We start from the raw sequence: 21,404 nt of genomic DNA, 5'->3' as shown, positions 1-21,404 counted from the left end.
ATTCGTAATGGTTCTATTGCAAATCGCATCATTTTGCTGAATACTCTGGGACTGACACTCATCCCAAATGCTAGAGTTTTGTACTGATAAACAACTCCTTTGTTCTGGAAAGTCAAGTATTTCTTTGAGTTTGGGTGAATTGGGGTGACCACATAAGCATCCTTTAGGTCCAATTTGCAAATAAAATCGTTTTTCTCGATGATTTCCCTCAATGCAGGTACCCCTTCCATCTTGAAGTGATGACACTGGATATAGTTGTTGATCATTTGGCAATCCAAAATCGGTCGACGTTTTGTCGCTTCCTGTATTGTGAAGAAATTGGATAAATAATCTGTGTTCTGTGTTGGTGATACCTCTATTATCCCCGCTTTGATAAATTTGTTGACTGCCTCGTCCACTGCCAATTGTTCTATCTGGTCTAGCTTTATACGACGTAATCTCCAAGGTGTTGGTTTTTTTAGCAAAGGTATCTGATAACCCTCTCGTATCACTGACAATGGCCATGGGTGTTTTGTAATCGACTGCCAATTCTTGAGAAAATGTTGTAGTCGACCCCCTGGCGCTATGCCGTCTGCTGGGATGCTGTAATTCGTCATTGATTTTATTGGGGGTTGGATGTGTGATTGGATTGGTGGGGTGATTGTTGTTGGGCTGAGTTGTTGTTGTGCGGGGTTCCCCACCGTTGTGAGGTACCCTGTCCAAAAAAAGCACCTCGTGCTCTGTTACTACCTCTTCCATATCCGAAGCTTCTATTTCCTCGTTGATATCCTCTACTTGAGAATCCATTTCCTCGTCCTCCTCCACGATTACTACTGGCTTGTTGAACGAGTTTTCGTTCAAAGTTGGCTTGGTGGTATTTGTTAAGAAATTCGTCACTGTAGGCGTTCTTAGATTTACTATCCTCTTCTGTTGTTTCCAGGTGGCGGATACTAAATGGGATGTTAAGTGCTTTGTCTGAATATTCTTTTGCTTCTCTTTCTTGAGCTTTTGCTGTGGCCAACCCAAAGACTGCCAGTCGTCGACTTTGCTCCCTGCATCTGCTGATGATGTCTTTTGCTTCGTCATGGTCTGCTTCTTCCAAGACGTATTGAAGTTGTTCAAAGATTTCCATAGCAACCTTTGCTTGGAATCTGGTGTTTTCTGTGATTTTATAAATGGAGTTGACAACCAAAGCTGTTTCTGTTGAGTGTTTTTTGAGATAAGGGGCAATTGATTTGTTGATCTTCTCGGGTGTTGTCCATTCTCCCAAAGCGTATCGTTGGGTTTCTCTTCTAAACTTTTTGAAATTTTCAGTAAGTTGATGCGTGGGAGTGTTTTCCAATTCCTCGGAGACCTGTCTTGGGATTTCGACTCCATTGATTCTTTCTTCTTTCTCAATGTCCATTTTTTTGACGACATCTCGGACAATTGCTTCCATTTCGCTTTGGGTGTATGTTCGTTCATTGCTAATAGTTGAATTGATATCACTCATAATTTTTCCACGAATGCGCGGCTTTTGAAGGTATAAAGGGAAAAAGGGGATTCTAGTATATTTTTTATTTTTATTATTATTTTTTTATCTATAAAAGGAAAATAAAGCGCGGCTCTTGGAGCTTGTTACCACATTGGAGTCCGAGTCGCAGTCAACAAGGATTGTTGAAGGAACGACCAACAATAAAGAATCTATATTAAGAAACAAAAGAATAAATATGAATGACGATATAGTTCACAGTTCGAATAAACGTAAAAAAATGATGATTTTGCCAATCACTCAACATCAATTGATCGAAAAAATTAAGCAAAAAAAGCAAGATTCACCCTATTATGCAATGGTATCAAAGACTTGGTATAATAAATGAGAGGCTTACTGTTTAGGCTTAAACAATTCTACATTTCCTGGTCCTATTGATAATTCAAATTTGTTAGATAAAGACGAGTTATTAAAACCAGATTTGATAGAGAATACACATTATTTTTCTTTACCAATTTTAGCTGTTAGACATTATCAATTATGGTAATATAGTAGTAGTAGTATAAGTAGTAGTAGTATATATATTTATATATATATATATATATATACATTTATATTGCTTATTTAATAGGTATGGCATACGGAATCCCTCTCATTTGATAGAGATACCCTCCAAAGTAATAGAAAAAAAGACTTCTTTGAGGATAGCAAAGGTGATTAAACCAGAAGACGATCTTTTAAAATTTAAAATATATTTAGTGAAAAATTCTACCAACAATTATTATACATTTACTATGTCACCTAATTCTACTGTATACGATTTTTACAGTAAACTGACCAACAGTATTCTAAAAGTAGAACCCTCGAATATAGTAGAGTTATGGCTTCTAAATAAAAGAAATAATCATTTTATAAGGAGACTTAATTCTTCTGATCACTTTATTATTACTGAAGACTTGTTAAGCAATAAATATAGTAATAGTAACCGTTTTGCCCAAAGGATCGATTCATCCACTATTTCCTTTCATTCAACTATTGCAAACTGTTTAAACAGTATTTCCTCAGCGAATGTCATGTCTGAAACAGAGAGTCATCATGTATACTACTTGGCAGTAAAATTGCCCAACAAGGAGGAGAAGCCTTTAATATCAACTATGACTACTACTGATGACAAAAAAGGAAGAAAAGGTTTGCGTGGATTACAAAACTTGGGGAATACATGTTATATGAATTCTGCGATTCAGTGTTTAAGTAATATACCTCAACTAACGCAATGGTTTTTAGGTAAATGGTCATTTTAATATTCATAACTACTAGCTTTGAAAATACGAGAATATTAAATGCATATATTTATATACGAAAGATGGAAAGTATATGAATGAGATTAATACATCGAATCCTTTAGGTCTTAATGGTGAACTAGCAAAAGCTTATGCGTCACTTTTAAGAGATATATGGAAACCAGATAATATAATAGTCACTACAGGTAATCAGTTTACCTTTATTTCACCAGAAGAATTTAAGGTACAAATATATAAACATATATATATAAACATATATATATATATATATACATATATATATATACAAATGTTTTTAAGAATCTTGAATGTCATATTTAGAATACATTCGAGCGATTTAATCCACATTTTATCGGATTTCATCAGCAAGATTCACAAGAGCTACTTAGTTTTCTATTAGATGGTTTACATGAGGATTTAAATAGAATAAAGAAGAAGCCATATATTGAAATGCCTGATTTTAATGATACGCTCTCTGATGAAGAGATTGCCAACAAATTTTGGGAATATCATAAAATGAGAAATGATTCAATCATTGTAGATTTGTTTCAAGGTCAATATAAAAGTAGACTGATTTGTAACGAATGTAAAAAGGTAAATGTGATAAAAGATGATGTACAATGATATAATAATCATGATTAGTTTGTAAAACATATATGTATGTGTGTATACATATATATATTTTTTTTTACATATTATTATGTATTATTACCATTACAAAGGTTTCTATTGCTTTTGATCCTTTCATGTATTTGTCTTTACCTCTTCCTGTAGATACTAAATGGGAGTTAAATATCATGTATATTCCTTTTTCATCATCTCAAAGACAGCTTAAAATGAAAATAAGCTTGAATAAGGAAGCTAAAGTGAAAGACTTGAAACAAGAAATTATCAATAGTCTATTTTCTTATTATCATCTTTCCTTCTTAGATAATAATGTAAGTTCTTTATGTTTATATATATTTCTGTCATATGATATTTTATGTGCTAAGCAATATATTGTAGCTTTTGGTAACTAAAATTCAAGAAGGCAAAATACAGAAAGTCTACAAAAATAATGATTTATTATCACCTATTGGAGATGCTAATGATAGGATCCACTTTCACGTTTATCAGCTTCCAGCAGATATAAATAACCTTCAAAATTGGGTTATTTTCCCTGTTTACTGTTTTATAGCTACTCTTCATACTCAACGACTCAGTAACTCATCACTACCAAAATTGTTTGGGTATCCCATGATACTTGCTCTTAGAGTAAATAAACTCAAAGATATATCCGATCTCTATACTGAAATCATATATCATCTTCAAAGATACTGTAGCAAACCAACACTATTATTTAAAGAAGAAAAGGAGATCAACATCAGTTCAGTTCAAGCTAACCTGATGGAGCAGGAGCAGGAGCAGGAACAGGAACAGGAACAAAAGCAGAAGCAGAAGCAGCATGATGATAAAGATAAGGATACTATGATCCCTATATCTAATTTATTTAATATACATTTTTTTGAAAGCTGCTGCTCATCAGATATCACCACTCATGATAAGAAGGATGAATTTTTATTTCCAGGCTTAATAAACAGTCATATAATAGATCAGAACAAACATGATGATAGAACTGAAGCACCCATAATCCAACAAGGTCAAGGCGTGTTGATAGAATGGAGTCTATCTAAAGTAGAACAAATATTTGGCGTTCGATCTTCATCATTGCAAAGTGATGATAAAATGCTAAAGATAATTAAAAAGGCATGGTTCGATTATGATGATATTACGTTATTATTAAATAACAATCAAGCATCCAAGTCTGATACGATGATTACTTTAAAGGACTGCTTACATGAATTTACAAATGATGAACAGCTTGGGAATGACGATTTATGGTATTGCCCAAGATGCAAGAAGCATCAACGAGCATTGAAGAAATTAGATATATGGAAGTTACCTGAAATTATGGTTGTACACTTAAAACGGTTTAGTCAAGGAAGGAGAGGGAGAAATAAGATTGACACATTTATTGATTTCCCACTCTCTAGAATGGATATGTCAAATTATGTGCTTAGTAACCGAGATGGCGGAAAAGTTATTTATGATCTTTGTGCGGTGGACAACCATTATGGAGGGATTGGTGGTGGTCATTGTAAGTATGACATATAATATATTTCAATCAATCAGCAATAATAACTTTATCTACAAGATACTGCCTTTGCCCAAAATAGCGAAACCTCTGAATGGTATAAATTTGATGACATTCATGTAGATAAAATACCCTCAGAAAAGATTAAGGTTATTTCACATTGATTTAAAATTATTTAATGTTTAAATTACTAATAGTTTTGTAACTTAGACGGAGGCTGCTTATTTATTATTTTATAAAAAACGTTCAATATAAAGTAACATAATATTAAATGGGGTTACAAATATATACTTTTAGAAGCAGGCTTTTAAAAGAATAATTCTGCAAAAAAAAAAAAAAAAAATCTAAATTCATAAATGTATTATCTGATCTGTCAAAATTATGAAAACTCTCGATTTATTTATAAAAAGGATAAATGTAAACTCTGTCAAGTATTAAATACTATAAAGAAATATATACTATCTATTTTTATTTTATTTTTTTCTTTGGGCAATTTGCATCAGATAAAAAGTAGAGGCAGCTGCTATCAGTTTGTTTCTTATATCAGCATAAGATCTAGTTAATCTCGATAGAAATACTGAGAATCATATATTCCTTAATTTTCTCTAAAACACGTTATGAAGTAAATATTACCTTTTTGGACATATCATTTTAATTAAGCAAACCAGGAATCAATCTGGTATTTTTTTTTTTTTTTATATATATATATATTTATAAAAGGACAATAAGAAAAAATTCTATTATATATCTTGTGCTTTCAATGCAATAAATTGGCTTTTGCTTGCTTTTTTTTTTTTTTTTTTTTTTTTTTTTTTTTTTTGTTAAATTTCCTTAAGAATAAAAAAACATCAAAAAAGCTGAATATTCCAAAAATGGAAGCCATTTTTCATAAATTTTATTGTATTACGAAATAAAATTTCTTGTTTTTTTCTTCTTCTTTTTAGTTATTATAAATAACATCATAGTAGTAGTAACAGTAAATAAATATATATATAAGCTAGTTTAAATACGAATTGAATTAACATTCAGTAAACACATTATTCTTCTTTGATAAAGAGAAAAGAAATATTATGTCATTAGTTTTAGAATAGAAAAAAAAACATACACACACACACACATACACAAATCATGCAATCTAATGAATCATCAGAGTTAAATTCATCTTCAACAAATAATAACCGTCGAAGAAGACGCCCAAGAAATAGAAGAAACAAAAAACACAACCGAAATGGAGTTTTTGAAAGAGATCGAAATGAACAGAGAGGGAAAAAAGATGTGCAAAAGCATGTAAAACCTAAAGAACAGAATTTAAGTCTTACCGAGTCTTTAAGGTAAAGAGGATTGCCAACTGAATTTTCTGGTTTAAATGCCATTTTTAAATTGCTTTATATATATATATATATATATATACATATATAATAGTGAAGCGCATGCATTAGAGAAACAGCTTGCTGAACTTCAGACACAGTTGAAAATTAATTATTCAAATGTTCCTAGTAAAGAACAGGGTCGTGTTGCAAGTGCCATTGCTGCTGAACAAATAGCAGCAACAGAAGAAGAAATTAATTATGTTCGTAATAGGTAGGTATATTAAAAGTCAAATAGTTTACATTTTATAACATTATAAATTAGTCTTAGAAAAACATATCGTCATATCATTTCTATTGATTTGATATATGCTATTACTCATCATATTGAAGATAAATTATGGAGATATATATTTTATGCAAGAATCGAAGATATTCGTAGCAAATTACGTAAACTCAATCCTGAAGATGCTGAGAAATATAAAATGTTACAAAAGACTCTTTCTCATCGTATTGATAGTGCTTTCAAATTCTATAGAGACCTTAACAACACGATTAAAGCTGATTATCATATTGACACAAAGGCATTAGGTATAGACCTTTTCCTTCAAAAGGCTACTATAGAAGAAAAGTTGGCCATTTTACTTCAGTCGAATTATATATGTATGGGAGATTTGGCACGTTACCATGCCCAGCAGGCTATACTATCAAAGAATACAAAAAAGATATCCGATTTTTGGTCCTTGGCAAAGACATGTTATTTGAAAGCAATCGATGTTTATCGAAAGACAGGGAAACCTTATTCCCAATTAGCTCTTGTATCGATATCAAATGGGAATGCAATGGAGATAGTTTGGTATTATTGTATGAGTTTAGCTGTTAAATATCCATCTAGCGTAGGGAGAGATAATCTAAAATCATTTTATTCCAAGATTCGGTTTAATTCTAAACAGCAAAAAGCAGATACAGTAACGGAAATGGTATCAGCCTTTGTTGAATCATTCCTTCATATGCATCGTACTGTTATGTTTAGTCAAAAGGAGACTGAAGAGTTTGGAACTATGCTGCCTATAGTAAATGACTTGGGTAATGCCTTCTCTTCACTTATTCTTAACACTAGTTTAGAAAAAGAAGAGGAAGCCATATTATCCAAATCAACTATGTCCACTTTACATATTATACGTACTACTATAACTCGTACTATTACAATTTTGATGATTTCTACATGGATTGCAAATGATCGCTTAAAAGATAAGGCCAATTATAATATACGACCTATTATTTTAGCATCACAGATCCATATGTATATCTTTGCCTTTCAACTTCTCACAACCATCTGTCGATCTTCACAACAAGCTCTAGATGAAGTTAAATCTAAACTAAATGCTGAAAAATATAAAAAATTGGAAAGTTTGGTCGAAGAAACAATATTACCCGGTCTCAGTATTTGGTCCACTTATTTATATACAAATATTGTAACTATAGCTCAATGGTGTATGACAGCAGCTACTGACACTAGAAATCGAGAGCCAGAAAAGAAAACACTTGTTAAGGTACACAATGATTTTTTTTTTTTTTTTAAAAAAAAGTGAAACAATGTATTTAATTATTCTTAATAGTCTATTCAATCTTTATTGTCGCTATTAATCAATCATCCTTCTTTCCTTGACCCCGTTGTTAATATACTTCCTGCTACTTATCCTTTATCTGAAGATTTAACTCTCCTTGGCGTTCTTGCCCTTTCCCCTTTTCATTCTCAAGTAGATTTCTTTAAGGAAAATGTATATGAGGTTTTAAATGATAATAGTCCCGAGGCGAGAAAACAAGTTCGATGGGGAAGAATAAGACTCTTCATCAAGAAGCTTGCTGATTCATCGTCTTTTAATTTTATTCAATATAATCAAAGCGAACAAAACTATAGTGTGATTGATGAGAATGCTAAACGTCAACAACAAAATCGTTTCATGAAGGCCTTGGCTACTCAACGATTAATAGAACAGGTGTCCTCACTTGAAAGGAATGTTAATCGTATTTCACTTGGCAACAAACGTAATCATCCTATTGATTTAGAAAATGAGAAAGATGAAATGAACAAGAAACGTAATGTATATACGTGTGTAATTGACGTAACTTCCTTTTTGGATGGTTTGAGTAAAGTCAAGAAGTGGGCCAATCAAACATTAAATGTGGATCGTCGTAGCCAGACTAGTATTTTAGAAGTTGTTGTACCTTTAGATGTCATCGATGCTTTGGATAATCATAAAAAGGGCTCATCTCATATGAATATGCAAGCCAGAGAATCTATTCGTTTCTTGGATCAGAAATTATTAGAAAATAGCAAGAACAAATCGGATGCTATACCTACCACATCATTCCTTAGAACACAAAAGGTAACTGAAAAGTTAAATAATTGGAGTGAAGCAGAGGCTTTTTGGATTGGTGAAGAGAGTCGATCGAATATAGTAGATGTACTCTTATCTGAAGGTGAAGAGGAGGAAAAAGATACTGATCCTGATGCAGAAACTGAGTCAGACATGGAGTCCATTAGCTCTGATGAAGATCTGTTTAAATCAAGAAGAAGAGATGAGGATGAAAGTAGTGAATATGAAGAATCTGAATATGATGATAGTGAAATAGAAGAAAATGAAATAGCAAGTGACGAAGAAGCAAATGCAGAAGAATATAATTATGAAGATTTTGCGGAAGAAGAAATTCCTTATACATTGAATGATGTACCAAAGTCATATCGACCTATCCTTAGCTGCTTACTTTATTATTACAGCAAACAACAAGAGATAAAGGATGATGAACCAAGTCATCTTGTATTAGTAACAAATGATGAGGATTTAGCTTGGTGGGCAGAATTATTTGGCAATCCTAAAACTCGAAAACGCTTAATGATTAAAACAGTAAATGAATGGGATCAAATGGTCAATAATTGGAGTTATGATTAAGTGAAAGTATTCCTGTAAACATATTAAAAAAGTAAATAAATAATTCTTTTTTTTTTCCTTTCATTCTTGATCTTGTAATATTTTTTTTTTAAATTTTTTTTTTATTCATTGCTTCTTTTTTGTTATATATAAAAAAAACAATAAATTTTGATCAAATGGAATTGATTAAATACATTTATTGCTTCTTAGCAGCCTTAACAGCAGAGGCAACAGCGAAACGGCGCTAATAAAGTAGAAAAAAAAATAAAAGATTAATAATCTATTTCTTATTACTTCCCTTTATATTTAACTTACTTGGTTCTTGAGCTTGGCCAACTTGAAACGATCAAAGTCAGACAAGTTAGCACGAACGTTACGTTGTTCAATCTTCTTGGCCCAAGCAGTCTTATTCCAAGCACCAACAATGTCGTTCTTTTCAATAGCCTTCTTAAGAGCGGTTTGACCAACGTTGCGGGGAAGCTTCTTAAGGACAAGAGGAGTCAAGACCATACGACGGAAAGGGAAAGATTGACGAACAACACCAGTGGTGGGACCTTCGATGAGAGCACGGTTGTGGTCAATGATGTCAACAATGACGGCCAACTTACCGGCATCGGCACCGTAGTTAAGGAGGACAACACGGCCAACTTGGACTTGACGCTTGAAAGTACCTTGCTATATAATATATATGTATATATATAAAATAAGGGAATTAATTCATTTCCATTGTCTAATGTCAACATTCATCATCTCTCCCCCCTCCCCTCCCCTTCTTTAATCTCTCTCTCTCTCTCTCTCTCTCTCTCTCTCTCTCTCTCTCTCTCTCTCTCTCTCTCTCTCTCTCTCTCTCTCTCTCTCTCTCTCTCTCTCTCTCTTCGCTCTCCTCCTTCTTTATTCTTTTATAATTTATCCATCCAAGTTTATTCAGTCTAAATCTTATCACTTTCTTAAAAAAAAAACACACAATCTATCCATCCTTCATCACATTCTTCCTTTTCCACCTTATTCTATTGTATACATACAACCATTGTTATGGATTATAGAGTCAGAGAAAGAACGTTCAGTTGTTCAAGGTCAAACTACACATTTAGGGCACACTCTCAAAGAAAGTAGAAAGACTTTTTCCGGAATAACCGGAAAGTTTGTCATTTTTAATTTCGGGCCGGACACTTTAAAGTTATTATTATAATGTTAAATTTCTTAGCTGTAAAAATTGTCGATTTTACTCTTTATTTTAGTATATTTTATCTTATATCCCCATTACAGCACACTAGTTTTGAAGAAAAAAAGAAAAAGAAAACGTATTATGTAGTAAAAAGGAGGCATTACATATCTTATATTCCTCAGTGTTGACACGACAAATTTATTATATCTTACCATTTTGATGATCAAAAGGATAAAGGAAGCTTTTGACATAGTTTTCAAATTTCTTCTTTTATAACAAGTTATTTCTAGCCACTAATGAAATATGTAAAGCAATAATTTACGGTCTCTTTCCCGTACTTGTATCCATTACTCTTCCTTTTTCATATATATATATATATATGTGTGTGTGTACATTTAGCTTGATAAATACTTTTCAATCTTTCTTTGAAAAGACTTTTGACTTGGACAGTACTTAATATAAAAAAGACATGTGATCGAGCTATTTGTATCATCTACTCTACTATGATTTGTAAAACTAGTATTAATAGTCGTTTTATACTTGAATTTTCTATTAGTATCGACTTTAAATAGAAAAAAAAAAGAAAAAAAAAGAAAAGGAAATAATTCATTTATTGTAGGTCATTTATCATGAACCTAAACTATGTCTAACAATCCTAATTTTGTAGTAGTAATTTCTACTAAAATAATGGTCCATTATTGTCTTGTAATTTTAGAAGGAAATTTTGTATTCTCCTTTAGATTTACTTGTATTACAAAGTTAAAAAAAAAATAAAGTTTTTTTTTTTTTTTTTTTTTTTTTTTTCTAAGCTGAAATCGATTTTCCTTTATTGATGTCAGTTGCTGAGGTCAATGAGTGTTATTGAAGAAGATCAAAAATAATTCAATCAAATAAACCAAAATCAACAGATTATATGTTTTTTTTTGTTGTCTAGAAAAAGAAAAAAAAAATAAATAAAACTAAAAAGACCTGGACACTAACTAATTAATTAATAATAAAACAGAAGCATATATTTTTAATCTTCAGAAATAAAATACTTCTTGTGTATATTAGTAGCCGCATTATTTTACTTTATAACCAAGGAACGGCGTATCTCTTTTGCCTTTTATTTTCTCATCTTGTATAAATAATAGCCTGGCAACAAATTTAATAAGTAGCAGCATTTGCCCTATTCCCCAGAATTCGTGCATCATTTGTGGAGAAGAAAACTAATAAGCATAAAAAAGAAAAATCTATGTGGTACATTATCATATATATATATATATTAATTAACTTTTTTATTGGTTGACAGACATTTTTTTGTCTTCTAGTAAACAAAAAGGATCTGCACTTTATTTTATTGCTAAAAGAATAAACCATTTATATTTAGTATAATTCAATGCTCAATAGGACAGAATAATGTATCAATATAGCACATTAAAAGAGAGAAAATATGTTTGTATCTATACGTGCCCCATGTACGTATTTGTACTGAGGGGGAAAAAAAAAAGAAAAAAGAAACAAGCCATATTATTTTTCTTTTTTTAAAAAACTCTAGATAAATCTCGGTACAGTTCTTCTGAGCTATATTTATCATATATTATACTTTTTTTGGATATTTTCATCATAACTTAAAAAGGTTACGATAAGACTGGTCATTTTCCTAAAAATTAGCATTTTTTTTTTTTTGGACCGAAGTAGCCTGGAAATAAATGCTGCTATTTAATTGATTATGACCCAAAGATAAAAAAAAAAGTTTACTTAATTAATAACAAAGAAGTATATTGATTGCATTTCTTTTTTTTTTATATATCTAACAAAGAAATAAATTTAGAATAAAGAATTAATTATATTAGCTGATTATGCCTTTCCCCTTTATTTTCTTTACTTTTTTTTTTTTTTTTTTTTTTTTTTTTTTTTTTTTTTTTTTCCAGCCTCACTAAGATACTCTTTCATAATAATTGTGGCTCCGATATTGGATAATTTGATATAAAATAAGATCCAACCAAAAAAATTTTCTTTTAACCTTTTACTTTATTTCATTTCATTTCATTTCTTTTTTTTTGGTACCAAGAATGAAATATCTTTTATATACAATTTTATTCGTATTATCACTAAGTTACACGTTGGCTTTACCTTTATCAGAAAGTAAAACATCAACAATTGAACTCTTAGAAGATGAAGCGATAATAGATTCGTCAACATTAGAAGAAATTGAAGCACACTTGACGGAAACTATTGAAGAGTATAATTTAATAGAAGATGAAGATAATTTCCCGGTTCAAATAGATAGATTAGCGCAAATCATTTCTACTCATTTACAATTTGATCATCTTGACGCAGTTATCAGTAGTGCTGATAAAGAGATTGCTACCGAGTTCCAACATCATATTCAAATTAATGTGCAGTCTAATTATGATTATATGACTACTAACGCAGAAGAAGAAGAAGAGTCCAAATTCTTGTCACACAATGCTAATCAATATACATTTCAACAACAGTTACCGACATTAGATATGATGGATCTAGAAATTCTTAAATCTCAGATATTTGCTGCTATTCAAGCACATACGGAAGGCAATTTGCCTTTAACATGGGACAAGTTTGCTGATAAGCTAAGCCGTCAAGCAATTGAATCTTATATTCAGCAATTACTTACAACTGTTTGTGGAAAGTCAATCAATGACAATATCGTTTCATCTTCTTGTTTACATGAATATGCTGCCCAACTTGCCCTTGATTTGGATAACTATGTTACTGATAGTCTTGCTCATGTATTTGAAGTTCTTGATCGAGAGGCATTACCTGATTTATTACGACATACAGCTGAAGACTTGAGAGGTATTCTCACTTATTTTAACTCAGCCTTCCTTCAAAACAGTAATAGAAAATTTGTGCTTCAAGTAGTCCCCTGGAATAGTGACACAGATAACATTCATGGCTTTAAATCAAAATTATTAAAATTAGCTATTCACCCTATCCATGATGGAACAGAGAAATCACATTTAACTGCCTTCTTTATTGAATATGCTCAAATGGCACGAATATAAATAACTCGTATTTGTATTTGTATTTGTATATGTATATGTATAAATATATATATATTTTATAACGCATCTTTCTCTTTATATATCTTCATATATACACACACACACACATACACAAAGCTCATACCCTTATTTTATAACTTTTACATGTATGTATATGTTTATTAAACATTTCTGAAATAAAACTGTAAATAAATATTCATTATTACAATAAAAATCACATTTATTTTATATTGTTTTTATATTGTTTTTTTTATTCTTATTCTTATTCTTATTCTTATTTCTTATGCTTATTTCTTATGCTTATTTTTACTCTTAGTTTTATTTGTATAATAAATAGCCCTTTTGTATATTCAGCCCATTACAATAATTGTATTAATGTACGTGTAACAAAGATTGTCTAGCTGCTTTGCTAGAATAAAAAAAAAAGGGGGGGGCTTATTATTATGTATGTACGTTTTAAAAAGGAGATTAATAAAAAAAAAAAAAAAAGCACATGAAGTAGAGAAATAACAAATAATACAATAATATATACACACATGCTGTAAAGAAAAAAAGTTACATAATTTTGCCGAAACAAAACAAGCAGCGGGATAATATTTTAGTTAGGGGATAACGTGCTAACCAAGACTGTTGTCTTTTTTTTTTTCTGGTAGTATATGTACATATACAACATACTCTATGTTATTACATATACTGACGATGATCTTTATAAAATGAAAACAAGTGAAAGACATAATAGCGAGTCGATGACACTATTCTTCTTTTTTTTATTTTAACTAAATATGGATAATATAATAAAAAAAAAGAATTATTTGTATTATAGATTTCAGTGATAAATGTTTCAAATATACTTGTTAGGTAAAAATAATAACACTGCATTTATCTATGACGATGGCATAACAGAAAGCTTTTCTTTTCTAGCAAACATTCTTTTAACCAGGGCAAAATAATGATACAATATTTTTTCTTTAAAAAAAAAAATATGTTTCTTTTTTTAGCTTAAGTAAAAGGCTCCAAACTATAACATTACGTAGATCATGTCTTGGCAGTCCACTTTTAATACTTTGATATTCTCGGTTTTCCATCCATTGTTGTAAAATGAAGTCAGAAAAAAAAATTGATATCATTCATATTAATAGTAATATAGTTGCGCTAAAAATAAACTAATTTTTTTTTTTATCAAAAGTAGTTTTACAGATTTACTAACCACACCCATATACTAATAAAATAAGGGTTTTCCATGTTAAATATCAGGTTCATTGAAAAAAGATAAAAAGGATAAAAATATGAAACATCAACGATCCAACGCTAATACAAAACAAAAGCAATACAAATGAAAAATAGATAAATATTTAATATAGAATAAAACACTTGAATGGAGACAACAACAATAATAAAAAAAAAAAAAGTATCATAGGAAAAACATATCTTTTATGTCAACAAAAGAAATAGACAAAGTAGAATAAAAAAAAAAGAGAATAGATAACTATTACAAAAGGACGTAAAATTATTTTACATTAGTTTATAAAAAAAAAAGAAGGTATTTATTTATTTTTCATTTTTATTTAATATAGGGTCAGGGAAACCTGCGGCGAACCACCGACTCCCCCTAAGCAAAAATTTTGGCCTCGAGACATCCGAAGATGTTCGCAGCAGAACCAACCGTCGCTGTGCAATGACAATCAGCTCCACCGTGTATCCAGCCTCCTTGATACCAGATACACGACCCAGGTAAGTATGAAGAAAAAAGAATTCACAAATTGCTCCTCTATTTATACTTTTTTTTTCCCAAAATAAACCCTGTGACTTTTATTTGAAAAATTTCTAATTTCTTCCATTTAGCAGTCTCTTTGACTTTTTCTGAGTTGATATTTGAAACGGAGTCTATCTTTGAGGGATTATGTTTTCCCATTATATAAGCCACTACCACTGCTGCTATACCTACTTGGTAAAATAGTAAGCATCATGAAAATGTGTATGTTAGTATAATAAGTTTGCTAAAAGATAAAGAATAAATTTGCAATTTTAACTACCACTATCCTCTTTCCTTTGCCCTCTTTGAACACATATATGGATATTTATTTGCTTATCGTATTTATTCTTTTTTTATTCTTTCTTTTTTTTTCATGCTTTGTCAGCAAACTCTGCTATTACTGTTACTATAATTTTTCAAATTTGCTCGTGCAACAATCGAGTCTTCAATGAGAATCTCTTATTCTCTCTCTACTTTTCTCTTTTTTTTTTTTTCCTAAAAAATTGGTGTGTTCCTATAGTACAATCTTTTATTCTTTACCAACAAATAATTCTTTATTATATCTATCTATTTAGCCATCTTTACCATTTATTATTTATTTTTTTAACAAGACCTTAAACTTATTCATAAGCTGGTTTCTGATTTTACAAAGTTTATTATACATATACACACATACATTACATTTACAACAAAAAAAAAGTTTATTTTTTTTTAAAAAAAAATAATTTATTTAAAATTATTTTAACGCATAATATTTATTTAAGAAAAAAAAAAACTCAAACTTAGTTCATGGATTGAACCAACTTGTTGATGAAGTGTTCACGGTTACCAGTGTCACCACCTTCAACGTAGTTGAGGAACTTACGTTCTCTCCACATGTTGTTGGGGTTGGAGAGCTTGAAGGGCCAGAGGAAGTTGGAAGCTTCCTTGAAGTGAGGACCAACGGTAGCGATTTCGTGGATAAGATCTTCAACACAGATGATGTTGTACTTACCGAGGGCCTTTTCGATGACAGAGTTATCGTGGATAGGGATACGTTGCTTGTTAACCTTAGCATAACCACGCTTGTAGATCAATTCACGGATAGTCTTCAAGTTAGGGTAACCGTAGGCAACGTAAGGTTGAATCAATTGGAGCATTTCAGAAGTAGCCTTGTTGAGACGAACAAAGACACCATTGTTGATTTGCAAAAGACGGAGAAGTTGAAGAACCTTACGGGGCTTGGGGGCAATGTTGTTGATACCACGGACACGAACAACGAAGACAAGCTTCTCTTGAGCAGGAACATAGTAGTTACCTTGAGCCTTAGCTTGACGGCGAAGACGAATTTCGTTACGTTCAGTAGCCTTGTATTCAGCTTGGTACTTGGCAGCACGCTTGAAGATTTCACGTCTCTTGGCGATCTTAGCCTATAATAATATATATAAATTAAAAAAGTTTAGTACATTCATTTTTAACAAAAATATATAAATCAAAGTTGAAAAAAAAGAAAAATAAAATCAGTCCCGAAAGATGGTTAACTATAAGACATCATCGAGTGCAATCTAGTCTTATGGGTTGTATCCCGATTATCATCATATTATTTTTCTTTTTCCTTCTCCTTCTTTTCATCTTTTACAAAAAAAAAATAAAGATATAATACATGCCTTGCGGAGTTCAGCCTTCTTGGAGGCAGCAGACTCGGCAGCCTTGGCGGCAGCCTTGTTCTTCTTCAAGAGAGTTTCAGGAACGAGGACGTCGTTAGCAGTAGGGACGTTGCTGGAAATAATGGAGAAAGTATTAGTTACTGATCATCAATCCAAATGTATAAGCCACCCAAATAACATTAGTGTTAATGTATAATCTTTCTTTTTTTTAATAATGTATATATCTGATTTCTTTTTTTTTTGAAAGAAAAGTACATTTAAAAGAAAGAAGTAATAGACATAACTTATTTGGGTGACTAAAGATGATTTGAATTATAATTGAACTCGAATGGACTACTTACTAAGCAACCATATTGGTACTGTCTGAACTGATATAAAAAGAGAGAGAACTATGAAAAAATTTTTTTCTTTCAAATAATAATAAAAAAAAAATTGAATCTCGTCACTCCGATCCGAATCAAATAAAGTCACAAAATAAATGAATATGATTGGATCAAAGATGTATCCACCCTCCTCCTCCCCCTTTTTATGCAGTGAAAACATAAGAAAATCATTATGGAGAAATTTTTTATATAACATCGTAGTTTTTATCATATCATCTTTAATAATATAAGATGTAATAATTCATATATTTATATTTATAAAAGAAAAAAAAAAGGCATATAATCAAGCCATAGTATCTCATAGATGAGTACTGCTTGATGTTATCATTTTTGTGTGGCATACAGGAATGACAGTTTCATTTGACGTGCTATGTCTTGGGATAGTGTCAAATAATGAAAGAATATTATTATTAGTTGGTTTCTTCTTATAGCGGAATGCTTTCTTAAAGATACGATTGATGAACAAAGCAGAATTTTTTGACTTCTTTTTTGAGATATCTTTATTAATACCTACTTCAGTATCAACTAAAGTTGAAGAAGAACGACCTGTAGCAGATGAGATATAAGCAGGAGATTTACGAGGATAATAATAATGCTCTTCATTCATAGTTAAATGAAAGTTGAGTTCTTTCTCAATAGCACATACAGCATTCTATAATAGACATGTTTTTTTTTGTTAACATATATTTGTAGATAGATATTATGTAGATAGTTTATTTTACATACTTGAATATTATCAAGAATTACTTTTGATTCACTGGTTTCTTTTTTAACGTTATCATCAAATTCTTGTTTCTTTGATCATAAGGAGAAAATAAATAAAATAAAATAAAAAAAGTTTAAGGAACAGCCTTTGTTATATATGTGTTTACCTCGTTGTAAATAATACTTGAATCCTCATCAGTAACAAAAGATGAAACTATTAGAATGTTACTCAGAATATAATAAGTGACATGACTATTATAAAAAGTAATAGCAGTAATAAAATAAACATACGACTATCATTGTCTTCTTCTTCTTCTTCTTGCTGGTTATTTCGTTGAATTATCAGGTAATCTACTTGTTCTTTTAGATTATTGATCATGTCTTCTTTTTCATTCAATTTTCTTTGATATCTTGAATTCATCGACTTCAATTCATGCTCGTATCGTGCTTGCAATAATTGTAGTTGATCTTCAAAATTATTATTTTAATATATGTACGTATTATATTTAATCTAATCATTACCAAAATAATTTAATTCTGCTTCTAAAGCTCTATTTCTCCATTTAAATATCACCTCCTTTAAAGCAAATATTTCTGACTATATTATATTATATGTATTTATTCATCATCTTCATTATTACATACAAACTGACCTCTTTTATCAATAGTGTATTATTCAATGCTGCAAAGTCCTTTTCTTCTACTTCTTTAAATTCATCCATGTTTTCCATATAATGATTTGCTGTTGAAGGTAATAAGGCTGCTTCTATATCGTATTGTTGTTCAAAATAATGTTGCAAGTCCATTCCTTCAATGACTACTGTTGAATTCATCTTTCTTTCTTTTTATATACAAAGAAATAATGATAAAAAGAAAAGGGGGGGAGTGGAATTTAAAGAAGTAGTATTCTTTGACTTTTTTTTTTCCTTCTGAATAAAGATAAATTAATATAAAGGAGACAAAAAATGAAAAAGAAAATAAAGAAAAAGGAAAAGGGGAAAAAAAAGGAAAAAATAAAAAAAAGCGAGGCTATTTTTATATGATAAAAATTATAAAGTTCACAGTGTTATAAACCAAAATTTATACATACAACAGTTTATTAAGAGAAAAGTGAAAAAAAAAATTATTTACAAAAAAAAAAAATTGTATATATTTTCATCATCTCTTCTTTTCCTTAATGATTTAAAGATCTGGGTTGAATACCTTGCCTAATAGTTTGCGAGACATGTGTGCCAGGATTTGCATTAACATTGGCTTGACGAGAGGCAGTATGACTTTGCATATCACGAGCTTGTCTTTCTTGGAGAGCTCGTTGACGCATACGTTCTTGATCTTTTATGAATTCTTCTTCTTGGTCAAGGACTTGTTGCTCATCTTCATTTTGTTCATCATTTACAGTATCTTTGGTTTGCTCCTTCAAGGGAATACGACGGGGATCCGTTTGCTTAACTCTCATACCACCAACTACTTGGGCAGGAGGAATATCTAAATCTTCAGGTTTCTTTGTGTTAGGCATATTGTTTTAATACAAATAATAATGAAAAAAAAGATACAATTTAATCTTTTCTTTTATATCTTTTATATCTTTCCTTTATTTCTTAGCTGCATAATATGAATAAAAAACGTCACTTAGTTTAGTGATGAAAAAAAATCATTATGACATAACTCTATGTTTGAAATAACTAAAAAAAAAAAGCGGAGTTAGCGCATGCCTTCAAAAGATAAAGAAGAATATCAAGTCTACAATACTAAGCCTGAAATTATGACGCAAAAGAGGGAGGAGACATCACATTGTTATATATTATCTTTTACAAAAAAAAAAAAAAAAAAAAAAAACGTCGTCTTCTGTTATGTGCACCCCGTTTTCACATGCTTTTTTTCTCAGACAATCCTCGAGAAAATTAATAATCGTTTTCTTGATTAATTCCCAGCAAATAATCCCTCCTCTCCTTCACGCAAACGTTCCCCTCTTATTTATTTGTAAATTAAAACAAGAAAATTATTTCAATGTCCTCAAATTTAGAGAATAAAACGCAAATTCAAGATGATGAATCTGACATTGATGACTTGTTAGATGGTAAACATACTCTCATCTATTATTATTTTTTCTGTTTAAAATATTAAGATGTTATGATTGGTTTGTATTCTTTTTATTAATCTAGATGTTCTCGATGACATGTCAAAGCTGTCTACACATGAGACACAAGCCATAAAAAATAAAGAAGAACCAAAAAAGACAAATACAACCATTCATGCTAAAGATCCTATTGAACCTGAATTAGATGATTTATTTAACAGTGAAGAGTTTGCAAAACAATTGGCTGTTGGTATGGAACAACTAATGGGACAAATGGAAACTGAAAATAATGATGAAATGAAAGAAGCTTTTGAAAAAGTATGGGCTTCATTTGATAAAGAGACTGCAACTACAGTAGAAACAAATAAAGATATTCCCAAGCCTCCTTCTTCTTTTCAAGAAACAATTGATAAAACGCTCAATAAACTGAAAAATAGTTCAAAAGAAATTGATGTAGGAGCTTTTTTTTTTTTTTTTTTTTTATACAAAATAACTTATTTATTTTCTGGGGGGAATTATAGTCTTCCATAGCAGAAGAATCAGAGGATGCTTTTATGGCAGAGCTTATGAAACAAATGGAAGCTTTGGCTGATAATGGGGAATTTGAAGGTGTTTTGGAAGGAATGATGAGTCAATTAATGTCAAAGGAACTACTTTATGAACCTATGAAAGATCTCAGTGGAAAATATCCTGCTTGGTTGGAGGCACACAAAGATAATGCTAATACATCAGACTATGAAAATTATAAGGAACAATATCTCATCTGTCAACAGATAGTTGCAAAATATGAAGCACCTGAGTTTGATGAAAAAAATGAAATCCAAGCTAAAGAGATTATGGATCTGATGACAAAGATGCAAAATTTGGGTCAACCACCAGCCGATCTTTTAGATGAAATGGCCCCTGGTATGAATTTAGGAGGAAATCCAGAAAATATGCCTGATTTAAAGGATTTAGAAAACTGTACGATTATGTGAAAAAAGAAAAAAGCCAACATATCATATATTTGTATACCTTTTTATATAAAAGTGTTATATTAGAAACTATCTATTTAACTTTATAAACATATAAAATGAATGACCTAATGAGTCTCATATATACTTTTCTTTTTGTACTATCTTTAAATAGTTTGTTTAGAAATACGAATACAAGTATTTAACTTTATTACACATTTATAATAATGCTACTGCTGTGATTTGGAGCTTAAATTATTAAGTGGGGTGGGGGGAGGCAGAAAGATTGAAGGGGTTAAATAAGGTTATTATCACAGAAATAACTTCCTGTGCAACATGCTTAGAAATAATTATAAATGTGTAAGCTTATTTTAATATCATGAATTATATCACTCGTAAAATTATTTAATGTCCAAGAAGAAGAAGAAAAAAAAATAAAATAAGAAAAAGCATCATTTTGCACAGCCCACTGAATACTATATTAATGATGGAATAGATATAAATAAATACTAGGAGCGCTTTGGACAATTCGGTATAATTTAGTAAGGTAGTATTTATCTGTGTTACT

The 21,404-nt window shown here is 30.6% G+C and overlaps 8 protein-coding genes across 8 annotated transcripts; 4 read left to right on the top strand and 4 right to left on the bottom strand.

The window, feature by feature from the left end:
• Window positions 1–1,565: 1,565 nt before the first annotated feature.
• On the top strand, window positions 1,566–5,188 carry BX663DRAFT_525011 (uncharacterized protein). Its single transcript, XM_051529707.1, has 9 exons — window positions 1,566–1,825; window positions 1,906–1,993; window positions 2,082–2,734; window positions 2,814–2,974; window positions 3,073–3,345; window positions 3,474–3,689; window positions 3,757–4,888; window positions 4,946–5,034; window positions 5,096–5,188. Exons 1-9 carry the CDS (start codon window positions 1,804–1,806, stop codon window positions 5,138–5,140), a joined length of 2,679 nt encoding a protein of 892 aa, XP_051378492.1. The 5' UTR covers window positions 1,566–1,803; the 3' UTR covers window positions 5,141–5,188.
• A 652-nt stretch (window positions 5,189–5,840) lies between these two features.
• On the top strand, window positions 5,841–9,209 carry BX663DRAFT_461889 (uncharacterized protein). Its single transcript, XM_051523958.1, has 4 exons — window positions 5,841–6,216; window positions 6,308–6,466; window positions 6,518–7,745; window positions 7,812–9,209. The coding sequence occupies exons 1-4, from the start codon at window positions 6,014–6,016 to the stop codon at window positions 9,144–9,146; spliced, it is 2,925 nt and encodes a 974-aa protein (XP_051378491.1). The 5' UTR covers window positions 5,841–6,013; the 3' UTR covers window positions 9,147–9,209.
• BX663DRAFT_525003 (ribosomal protein L14-domain-containing protein) lies at window positions 9,210–10,206 on the bottom strand. Its single transcript, XM_051529706.1, has 3 exons — window positions 10,148–10,206; window positions 9,441–9,800; window positions 9,210–9,369 (listed from the first exon to the last, which is right to left on the bottom strand). Exons 1-3 carry the CDS (start codon window positions 10,151–10,153, stop codon window positions 9,322–9,324), a joined length of 414 nt encoding a protein of 137 aa, XP_051378490.1. The 5' UTR covers window positions 10,154–10,206; the 3' UTR covers window positions 9,210–9,321.
• A 2,119-nt stretch (window positions 10,207–12,325) lies between these two features.
• On the top strand, window positions 12,326–13,533 carry BX663DRAFT_524999 (uncharacterized protein). Its single transcript, XM_051529705.1, has one exon. It carries the CDS (start codon window positions 12,345–12,347, stop codon window positions 13,317–13,319), a length of 975 nt encoding a protein of 324 aa, XP_051378489.1. The 5' UTR covers window positions 12,326–12,344; the 3' UTR covers window positions 13,320–13,533.
• A 2,023-nt stretch (window positions 13,534–15,556) lies between these two features.
• BX663DRAFT_538511 (ribosomal protein L30, ferredoxin-like fold domain-containing protein) lies at window positions 15,557–17,088 on the bottom strand. The gene is made up of 3 exons (XM_051530690.1): window positions 17,060–17,088; window positions 16,719–16,830; window positions 15,557–16,481 (listed from the first exon to the last, which is right to left on the bottom strand). The coding sequence occupies exons 1-3, from the start codon at window positions 17,068–17,070 to the stop codon at window positions 15,855–15,857; spliced, it is 750 nt and encodes a 249-aa protein (XP_051378488.1). The 5' UTR covers window positions 17,071–17,088; the 3' UTR covers window positions 15,557–15,854.
• Window positions 17,089–17,268: 180 nt separating this feature from the next.
• BX663DRAFT_524990 (uncharacterized protein) lies at window positions 17,269–18,800 on the bottom strand. Its single transcript, XM_051529704.1, has 6 exons — window positions 18,460–18,800; window positions 18,329–18,404; window positions 18,098–18,274; window positions 17,974–18,020; window positions 17,828–17,896; window positions 17,269–17,753 (listed from the first exon to the last, which is right to left on the bottom strand). Exons 1-6 carry the CDS (start codon window positions 18,637–18,639, stop codon window positions 17,400–17,402), a joined length of 903 nt encoding a protein of 300 aa, XP_051378487.1. The 5' UTR covers window positions 18,640–18,800; the 3' UTR covers window positions 17,269–17,399.
• Window positions 18,801–18,814: 14 nt separating this feature from the next.
• On the bottom strand, window positions 18,815–19,424 carry BX663DRAFT_524989 (uncharacterized protein). The gene has a single exon (XM_051529703.1). The coding sequence runs from the start codon at window positions 19,320–19,322 to the stop codon at window positions 18,981–18,983; it is 342 nt and encodes a 113-aa protein (XP_051378486.1). The 5' UTR covers window positions 19,323–19,424; the 3' UTR covers window positions 18,815–18,980.
• A 222-nt stretch (window positions 19,425–19,646) lies between these two features.
• On the top strand, window positions 19,647–21,026 carry BX663DRAFT_260409 (Pex19 protein). Its single transcript, XM_051521903.1, has 2 exons — window positions 19,647–20,336; window positions 20,405–21,026. Exons 1-2 carry the CDS (start codon window positions 19,983–19,985, stop codon window positions 20,858–20,860), a joined length of 810 nt encoding a protein of 269 aa, XP_051378485.1. The 5' UTR covers window positions 19,647–19,982; the 3' UTR covers window positions 20,861–21,026.
• Window positions 21,027–21,404: the final 378 nt, after the last annotated feature.

This window comes from Cokeromyces recurvatus (assembly GCF_025118155.1).
Source record: "Cokeromyces recurvatus strain NRRL 2243 chromosome Unknown BX663scaffold_40, whole genome shotgun sequence".
Taxonomy (NCBI): Eukaryota; Fungi; Mucoromycota; class Mucoromycetes; order Mucorales; family Mucoraceae; genus Cokeromyces; species Cokeromyces recurvatus.
Note: the sequence above shows the minus strand (reverse complement) of the source record. Positions and strands in the feature narration are given on the sequence as shown.

Bases quoted from the DNA above. Each gene is read 5' to 3' on its own strand.
- BX663DRAFT_524989 (XM_051529703.1), bottom strand. From the start codon at position 19,322: ATGCCTAACACAAAGAAACCTGAAGATTTAGATATTCCTCCTGCCCAA.
- BX663DRAFT_538511 (XM_051530690.1), bottom strand. The intron at 16,482-16,718 runs GCATGTATTATA...ATATTATTATAG, and splicing joins AGAAGGCTGAACTCCGCAAG to GCTAAGATCGCCAAGAGACG.
- BX663DRAFT_525003 (XM_051529706.1), bottom strand. The intron at 9,370-9,440 runs GTAAGTTAAATA...CTACTTTATTAG, and splicing joins TGGCCAAGCTCAAGAACCAA to CGCCGTTTCGCTGTTGCCTC.
- BX663DRAFT_525011 (XM_051529707.1), top strand. From the start codon at position 1,804: ATGCAATGGTATCAAAGACTTG. The intron at 2,735-2,813 runs GTAAATGGTCAT...TATATACGAAAG, and splicing joins ACTAACGCAATGGTTTTTAG to ATGGAAAGTATATGAATGAG. The intron at 5,035-5,095 runs GTTATTTCACAT...TTTGTAACTTAG, and splicing joins TACCCTCAGAAAAGATTAAG to ACGGAGGCTGCTTATTTATT.
- BX663DRAFT_524999 (XM_051529705.1), top strand. From the start codon at position 12,345: ATGAAATATCTTTTATATACAATTTTATTCGTATTATCACTAAGTTAC.
- BX663DRAFT_461889 (XM_051523958.1), top strand. From the start codon at position 6,014: ATGCAATCTAATGAATCATCAGAGTTAAATTCATCTTCAACAAATAAT. The intron at 6,467-6,517 runs GTAGGTATATTA...ATTATAAATTAG, and splicing joins ATTAATTATGTTCGTAATAG to TCTTAGAAAAACATATCGTC. The intron at 7,746-7,811 runs GTACACAATGAT...TATTCTTAATAG, and splicing joins AAAAGAAAACACTTGTTAAG to TCTATTCAATCTTTATTGTC.
- BX663DRAFT_524990 (XM_051529704.1), bottom strand. From the start codon at position 18,639: ATGAATTCAACAGTAGTCATTGAAGGAATGGACTTGCAACATTATTTT. The intron at 18,405-18,459 runs GTCAGTTTGTAT...AATATAATATAG, and splicing joins ATACACTATTGATAAAAGAG to TCAGAAATATTTGCTTTAAA. The intron at 18,275-18,328 runs GTAATGATTAGA...ATAATTTTGAAG, and splicing joins AGCAGAATTAAATTATTTTG to ATCAACTACAATTATTGCAA.
- BX663DRAFT_260409 (XM_051521903.1), top strand. From the start codon at position 19,983: ATGTCAAAGCTGTCTACACATGAGACACAAGCCATAAAAAATAAAGAA. The intron at 20,337-20,404 runs GTAGGAGCTTTT...GGGGAATTATAG, and splicing joins ATAGTTCAAAAGAAATTGAT to TCTTCCATAGCAGAAGAATC.